The 9,240-nt window shown below is 34.8% G+C and overlaps 1 protein-coding gene across 5 annotated transcripts in view; it reads left to right on the top strand.

Moving 5' to 3' along the window:
- Window positions 1-754: 754 nt before the first annotated feature.
- nek11 (NIMA-related kinase 11) overlaps window positions 755-9,240 on the top strand; it is an 85,862-nt gene continuing 77,376 nt past the window's right edge. Inside the window, exons 1-4 of one of the 5 annotated variants that reach the window (XM_044358168.1) lie at window positions 756-1,125; window positions 1,244-1,349; window positions 6,479-6,563; window positions 8,052-8,233. In XM_044358168.1, coding sequence (XP_044214103.1) covers window positions 6,516-6,563; window positions 8,052-8,233 — 230 coding nt within the window. In that variant the 5' untranslated portion in view covers window positions 756-1,125; window positions 1,244-1,349; window positions 6,479-6,515. Of the gene's footprint in view, window positions 1,350-5,648; window positions 5,765-6,478; window positions 6,564-8,028; window positions 8,234-9,240 lie in introns of those variants that run through there. The other 4 variants (XM_044358170.1, XM_044358167.1, XM_044358169.1 and 1 more) reach the window with 4 other exon arrangements.

Genomic DNA, 9,240 nt, shown 5'->3' with positions numbered 1-9,240 from the left:
CTCATCTCTACTTTTTAATTTCCTTTAATAAAAAAATAACGCCTGTTTTTGAAAATTTCACACTGAAACCATTTAGATCCAAAAGAACATTTTTATACATTTAGATCAAATGTTGACACTCTGACATCTGTAACTGTTCTGGTTTCTGGCCATTTAGCCACTTATACACATGATTTGCTGCTCAATGCTGAACTCTGAACGGTTATTTTATTGTAATAAAGAAGGGATAGGTAAACTTCTCATCTTATATTTTGTACATTCTGAAAGAGGATCTTAATTGTATCAAAGCTTTACATCTTCCAACAAGCGATAAGAAAATCTTTCTTATTTTCTGATGCTAATGATGGTGTTTTCACTGATGCTAAGTGACCGGAGATCTTTGGTTTGATAGCTAATTAGACTTTATTATTATTAATCACCGTCTTGGTCGGACATTTCCGTCATTCAGGAGTTCAAAAACTTAGTTGCAGTTGGTTGAAAATACAAAGTATTGGGAGCTCCTTCAATCTAATTGTAATAATAATAATAATAATAATAATGATGGTAATAATGTTTATTTGTATAGCACAAAACCAGCATTACAAAGCGCTTCACAACGAACACATAAAACACAATAAAATACAGTCACATGTGAATAAACAGGCAGAGATAAAATGTAAAAACAATGAGTGAATTAAAACTGCAAGACTTAAATATAACATCAAGAATAAAATATAATGTAACACAATAGTTAAAAGTAAAACTAAACATAAAAATAAAAGAATGATAAAGCCTTTTGATAAAAATAAGAAGATACTTTAAACTCGCCCTTACATGTCTCTCAACTTTTCAGAAATTATTTCTTTCTGTTTAAAAAGTTTAACTTTAGAGTCGTAACCCAGCTGAGTAGGTCACTGTGGGTTAGTTTCTGGGTCACTACTGATCAAATAGATTCAACTTTACCTGAAATGAATTTTAATATTTCTTTAAAAAAACACATTTTTAACTCATGAGGACCAAAGTTTAATCAACAGCATACAAGAAGAACTCACAATCAACTGCAGATTTACATACATTAAAAAAAGTAGAGGTCCTATGATTGATCCCTGTGGAACACCGCATGCCACCACTCCTGCATCTGATAAGGTAATATTTCTATATACATACTGAATATGAGGTATTTTAAAAAAAGTATTAAAAATAACCCTTTTATAAGAGACAAATCCAACTGTAGTAGTTACTGACTGTGTTTCTACCATCACAGATGTTTTAACCACAGAGGAAGAACAGCGAGAGTCGAGCAGCGTTTTGTGGCCTCTGATGGTCGGAGTGGAAATCTTCAACCTTCACAGCTGAAGTGCATTTATCAGGTAATTATCAAGCAAAATCTTCAAAATGTTGCTTTTTAAATTTAATGTAACAACTGGAGTGTATGGAAGTTAATGAAAGGAGGAACTGAGTTTGTTGTTGTTTGTGTTGCATTTTGAGTCAAACTTTCTTTCAGCCGCCTTCTAAGACTACTGGACTGTAAACAGGTTTATGGGTCCAGTATTTGACTACATGGCCTCTTACAGGGATATTTCCTGGATGCGTATATTTAGTTTCCAGTTGGAGGACTCTTAACTGAAGATTCTGCGTGTTATTTTCAGTCATGAGAACAAACAGTGTTTAGCAGCAGCTGATGGAAACAAACAGCAGCAGTTTACACTGAGCGCTGATGTACAGAACCGAGAGTCTTTTCATCTCAGCTATAGGAGGCGGGGAGGCGGGGAGGCGGGGGGGGGGGGGGGGGGGGGGGGCAGCACAGCACTACACTGCAGATACTATATGTAACTCTTCACATGACGTCCTGACCTGAACGACAAGATATATGTTCAGAGGAGCTTCTCTGAAATCTGGATTTATATGTTTATACAGTTTTAAGTGGTTAAAAGAAAGTCGCACAAAACTTTACTTTTAATAATCTGATAATCGATCAAATCACTAGTAAAAATGTCAATATTAGAAACCACAGATTACGTTCAGTCATCCTGTGATGATTCAACACTACCTGTGTGTTTTAACAAGGTTGGACTATGACAGTCACTGAAGACGGCATCAGAACAAGTTGTGTGTGTGTAAATGTGAACTTCAAGAGTACTGTAGTGAACAAGGTGGCAAAAAAAACGCTAAAGAATCAGAGTCATAACTGATCACTTTTAAAATTCATCAAAATAATCAAGCTCTGAGGTGACTGCAGCGTTTTTGTTCCACTGCAGAGCAACTCTTTGTTTTAGGGAAGCAAACATGTTGCTGTGCTTTTTTTTTTTAGTGAAGAAGAAACACATCCGCTTCCTGTCATTAACCACTATTAACTTCTGTTTTTACTCAATATCAGCACATGATCACTACAGTACAGTTAAACTGTACTCCACTCCAAAATGTGTTTTTCTTCTTGTGCTTTCAGTCGGATGTTTGAGCTTCTCTGTGCAGAGTTTCAGAGTTAAAGTAGCGGCTCTACCAGGATCATTTGCAGCCAGTCGTGGTTCAAATATTAATAAACAACAGACAGAACAACACTTTTTACACATATTCACAGATGTTTTTTATGCACAAATTAAATATGCTCACAGAGGAACCATTGAGAACTTTTTATTTGCACTCAGGTTTTTTATGCACAAATTGAAAACGTCTATAAAAATAGGTTAATGATAATGTTAGCATGTTGATGTTTAGCAGGTATAATGTTTAGCATAGCCTGTTAGCATGCTAACATTGGCTGATGGGAATGTCGTTAGTTTAGAAGATATTTGATCATAAATCAAATGATCCATGAACGTCTGAACAACAGTTTGTGTTCTATCAAGTAGATGTTGAGATGTTTCACTTTGACCTGCTGGAGGAAAAGTCAGAGGATCGAATGTTTCATCAAGAGACTTTTAATATCTGCTCGAAATTTCATGACATTTAGGTTTTTCTGTCATCATACTGGTTCCCTGCAGGCAGTAATCCAGTCTGAATAGAGATTTACTGTTTATACATATTTGATAGATAATGAGGTAATAACGGTTGTGACTTTGCTCTGATGAGTGCTGTTGACTTCAAAATAAAGTTAATCTGAGCTCTACTGTGAACGCAGCAGCTCTGCAGGCTGGTATGGAAACACTCTGCAGAGATGGGAGAGTGTGAGTTGAGTGTTTGTTTGGCTGAAGGAGGGAGTGCATGATGGGAAGTATGAGTCACAGCGGCCTGTCGTCCCCCTGGAGGCCGCTTCATTTCCTGAAGTCAGCAGCTGCTGCTGAAGGTTTGCTGCTCCCACAAACATGAGCAGAAGCTTTTTACCTCCAATCACAAACCTTCAACCTGCTGAGACTCAAGCAGAGTAACTGTACTTGAGTATTTCCATGTGATGCTACTTTCTGCATTTCAGAGGGAAATATTGTACTTTCTACTCCACTACATTTATTTGACAGCTTTAGTTACTTTTCAGATGAAGATTTGACACAATGGATAATATAACAAGCTTTTAAAATACAACACATTTTTTTGTCTTTTGACGTCTTACAAAAAGCAGTGTGTAGTCGGGGTCACATTTCACATGTCTATGAGTTGTTAACAGCTCCACCAAATAGTGATTTTTCCCTCTAAACTTCTCACATGCTTTCATTTCAATAAATGTTCAAATGATCCAATATTTCAGCAAAAATCAAAGATTAGAGAAAAAGTCCAAAAACTGAAAACAGATTTGTGTATCAGAACTTTGTTTTTTCTTCTTTCCTCTCCCATTAATCATCTCACCACCCCTCAGATTTATCTGCTGACCCTTTGGAGGGGCCCCGACCCCTAGGTTGGGAACCACTGGACTAAACTAGCTAACTGTATATAAAGTAGTGTAAACTAGCTCCACCTCCAGCAGCTACAACAGTAACATGCTGCTCTAACACTGATGCTTCACTATTAATAATCTAATGATGTCATATATAATAATATATCAGTCAGAGGGACCAAACCACTACTTTTACTGCAATACTTTAACTACATCAAGCTCATAATACTTATGTACTTTTACTGCAGGAGGATTTTTCATGCAGGACTTTTACTTGTAATGGAGTATTTTTACTTTGCTGTATTGGTACTTTTACTGCAGTAAAGTATCTTGAGCACTTCTTCCACTATCAGAGTTTTTTTATTTTTATTTTCAACTTTATTGAAAACACATTAACACATAAACAAGTATAAGAAGAAAAAGAGGAAACAAAGGAATTAAATTATTACAAAAACATTTGATAAAAATCTCTTTACATTCAATAAAAATAAAATAATTTGCAGGACGAGAAAAGTATATAAATATAAGTATAAACTTATATTCAAAGGTTTGAAAAAATGTGTCGTTGTTTTCTTTATCTTGCAGCTGACTGAAGACGTGTTGACATCAGTTAGAAACAGTAAAGTTTGGTTTTCTGTTGGTTGTTATTAGGTGACTTCCTGGAGGCTTGTCGTCACGGTGAGGTTGCCGGGCAACTCCAGGAAGTTGCTGCTCCCAGCACACGACCTCAATATGACACTTTCACACTTTTTGTCCAGATGAAACAAACTGGATACAACATGTTGATCAGAGGTGCTGGGAGGCGGTTTGTGTTATGTCAGATGTGTTTCCAGTGTTTCTGCTAAGCTAAGCTAAGCTAAGCTAAGCTAACAGCTGCTGGCTGTAGCTTCATATGTCTGTACAGACATGAAACAGTCTGAAGATCAATAACAGCTGCAAGGATTAAACGATTAGCAACTATTATAATCATAGATTCATCGTTTTGAGTCATTTTTTATGGACCAGATGAGTAAATGATGATTAATTGGAAATAAATAATCTACAAATTAATTGATGATGGAAATAATAGTTGCAGCTCTAATATAAACTGTTCCTTTGAATTCCTCCTTTATTCAGATCAAATGGAGGTTTGTTGTTTTTTTCATCAGCGTCTCTGAGAAGCTTGAAATCGTTGAGATGAAAACAGAACGTGTGACTGAACATCATCATTTTTAGCATCTGAAACTAATTAGTGGTTGAGACACTTTGATGCTGAACAGAAGCAGTTAAAGTTCATGTTAACGCTTCTTAAAGGAACATTTAGTCCATAAACTATAAATCCTGCTCGCTGCTTTTTACTAATCAAAGCGTCAGTTTTTATAGAAGCCAGGATGAGAAAAAAAAGGAAGAAATGTTGGGAATAAAAATAAAGAAATATAAATATAATCTGATAAATCACCACCACAAACATGTAGGTCTATAAATAATATATAAAAAGGATTATTTTAATAACATTTTAGTCACTTAGTTCATATCTGACAGTAAAAAGAAGTCTGATGATTATAAATATGAAAATAATAATGAGCCACTGAAACAAGTTAAAAGTGAATACAAACATTTTAAAATCAGAATAATGATCAAAAGATTTAAAACATTTATTTATTTTTCATCTTTTGGCACTAAAAGGCTTCCATACATTTTATTCTTCCAGGTAGTTTTTGTTTATAATGTCAAGTTGTCTAATTTATAGCAATTCATCACATTTTATGAGCTTCTCTTATGTAAATGATGAAGATGATGAAGATGATGATGAAGATGATGATGATGATGATGATGATGTTTAAACTGTGACTGACTGACATCGTTAATGAGGAAACATCTCCACCTGCTGGCAGAAACAGCTGCTGCAGGTCTGAGCTGTAAATGAATCAGCTGTTTGTGAGACGTCATCAGAGGTCGTGACGTCATTCAACCCGTTAAAACCCCGTTGAATCAGAAGAGGTGAAAATATCACGTGTCACAAGAAGAAGGATTTATATGTTTAAAAGGACATAAATATAAATAAAAACTTTATATTTGTGTCTGATCACTTTTATCACTATAACACATTTATTCATAAAGATATTTCTTCATTATGTTCATTCTGTAAATCTTTGTTAATATTTATCTGCTTTAGTAAATTAATTTATCAGTCAGAATAAACTGTTCTGATGATTAATAACTGTATAAACTGTCAACTAACAATCTGCACAAACTTCAGACTTTTATCACAACACACAAACAAAAAAACAACAACATGCTGCAATCCTGGAAAATAATGTGAAGCACATTTAATTTGTATAATATTAATATTAATGAATATGATCCATCTTGTCATATTGACCCTGACTTGTACAGTCAGTGTGTCTAATCTGTGTGTATTAATAATATTTTGCAGCCTCTTCAGCCTTCTATGTTATAACTGATCATTAATAATAGAGTCTCTGTCAGATAAATCAATAAATACAATTAATTCATAAAAGAAGAAAAACAAACAACTTTAGCTGCTGAATATGTTGATTGTTGTTGAAATTCCTCTAAAAATCAACAACCATATAAACTTCATTTTTAATTGATTCATTGTTTTATCAGTAAAATATAAAAGTGTTGCAGTTTTATTTCCCAACATGATGTTTCTGTCAACATCTGAACGTTTTTATCTGTCGGAATAAACAGCGAGCACGTGACCTCCAGAGGGGATGAGTTCGTCTCCATGGAAACGGGATCAAACACGGAAGTTCTCCACCTTAGTCTCCTGCAGGTAAACAACACAACAAACAGCACATAACAACTGTTTATCAGGTCTGAACCGCTGTAAACACATTTATCATCGGAAGAAACAGAGATCACCGATGCGTCCATTATCGGACACGGCTTTGGTCTCTCTTCAGATCCGTCAGTTGAGTCACTTTAACGGCGAACAAACAGCTGATAAAACCTCCGGTTCACGGTTTGTTTCTCTACTTTCCGTTAATGACAGACTGAGAAGCTGAAATCTTTACATTCTGGACTTGAAATACAAGAGTTCCATTATCGGACATGCGTAATTTTTGCCGAAATTTTTAATTTAATTTAATTTTTAATTAATTTTAATTTTTTCCGGTTTCAATGAAAATCAGTTGCACAACGAACATTTAACATTTATGGACATGGGTCAGTAATATCTACACACATATAAAATGTGTATGTAAACATATAGGACATATAGTTTATCAATATTTCATTTTCATTCACAGTCGTTAAAAGTAATAAAATGTTCATATTGTGCATCATTTACTTCTCTGATATAAATACTGTAAACTATGTGGACAAAAGTATGTAGACGCCACCATCCACATACTGATTATTATATTGTTACTTTTTGCACATCAAATAGAAGATAAAATATAAAAGTCAGATAAATAATGTTCACCAATATTTGGTGAAAACACAAAGAAATATTAAAACAATAAGAACAGATGTGCAGGTGGATCATCTGATGATGTTTCAACATGTTCAAACCTCACAAAGTCTGTTCCAAGTCAGAGAAATCTGATCAGAAATCTGACTTTTACTCCTGAACTGATAAATGATAAATGATTGACACGTCATCTGATATTAATTACAACATATTTTTTAGCAGTTAAACCTCATGATGCTTCAGCTGCTTTCAGTTTTTATACTTGAACTGACGTTTCAACTTCATTCAGCATTTTCTTTTTTATTTCCATTTCACCTTCTGTCAGTCGTCCAGTTTCACCTTTACTTCCTTTAAAGGACCAGTTCACAGTTTTAAAGTCTCACTTAAACCAACAGTCAGTCATTAAATGAACATTAAAGCTGTTTTTCTTGCTGTAATCATTCCTGCTGTTCAATAAAATGTCTTTAAAAGTTTATCTGAAGCTAATATGAAGCTTCAGCGTCCAAATGAGTCAAATCAAGTAGATATCTTTCAACGTTACAGTCTTTTTAGTGCCAAAGTTCCTCTTTTTGTTACTATACTTCCACCTGCAGCTCAACAGGGAAACACAAAGACTGTAAATGTGTCAGATATCCACTTGATATGACTAACTCAGACTGCTGAAGCTGAATAGAAGCTTCACACAGACTTTTAAATGCATTGAAAACACATTTGAAGGATCTTTTAATATCCAATATTACAGACACCTGACTGCTGGTTTAACTGGGAACACTGGGAACACTGGGAACTTGTCCTGTAATATCAGCTTTTTGTGTTTTGACTACAGATTGTCTTTGAACCTGTCGTCAGTCCGCAGGTCAGCTGACAGGTCAGATGCCCAAGTTTCAGGAGGTGGAGTCAGGCCAGGCTCCGCCCCCTGGCAACGGCCTGGTTGCTAAGCGATACAGCATCCTGCGGAGTCTGGGCCGGGGGAGTTTTGGTTCAGTTTATCTGGTTCAAGACACCAAAGCTACAGACGAAGAAGAAGAGCTGTGAGTAGATTTACTTTAGAAGCTTCTTGGGTTGTTTATTTGTATGTGAGTGATGATATGAACTGTGTTTACTTCACTGCATCATTCTTGTACACTTTCAAACACAAAACATATTTTCACACGTTTGCTTTTCACTCAGAGTTAATAATCTTCATCTCTCACTTTTATGTTCTGTAAACAAAGATTTATAGTTTGTGTTGTTGTTTTAAACAGTTCAGACGAGGTGATGGACTCATGTTGAAATAGTTTAAATTTGTCATTTTCCAACTGGAAAATATTTAAAATTCAACCACTTTAACCACTGATGGGTTGAACAAAATATCAGAAATATGGAAATATTATATTTTATTAAAAAAAGTTTAGTAATTTTGTTTATCTTGTACTTTATAAACCACAGAATGTATTGTTGTTGTTTTCATAAACAACATAAACAGAGAAAAACATGTTCCTACAATAACAGATAAAGTAAATAAAACAGAAACATGTACAATAAGACAATAAAGTATTTTATTAATTTAGAGGAAAAATATTTTATTTAGTAAAAATCTATTGTTTAAACATCGTCTTGTCACTAGATGGCAGCAGAACATCAGATCAGACTGTAGAAGCTTCCTGAGAATCAGAGCAGAGGAAGTTTGTTCAAAGAGACGTTTAAATACCAGAGAGACCAGGAGAATATTCACAGTTGCTTTATAAACCTTCCAGATGAGCGTCTCATATTTCTCCTGATGTTTACAGACACATATATACAGATAACGTCATGACATTCTCTCAGTTCTCTAACTGGTGGCTCCTCTTCTCCGACCTTCATCATCCTCTCCTGACTTCCTCTAACGTTTGTACTGCTGCGTTTGCAGGACTTGCAGAAACAAGACATCTCATCACAGTATAATTCTAGTTTTTATAACAAGGTTTTGTTTGTTTGTTTGTTTTTACCGGCAGCTTCTTGTGTCTCCTCTCTTTTACTCGTTGACTTGTACTGGTTTTTATCTGGTTTGTTTTTCAAA

Source organism: Thunnus albacares, chromosome 8, assembly GCF_914725855.1.
Source record: "Thunnus albacares chromosome 8, fThuAlb1.1, whole genome shotgun sequence".
Classification (NCBI taxonomy): domain Eukaryota; kingdom Metazoa; phylum Chordata; class Actinopteri; order Scombriformes; family Scombridae; genus Thunnus; species Thunnus albacares.
This window is presented reverse-complemented; position numbering and strand designations above follow the sequence as displayed.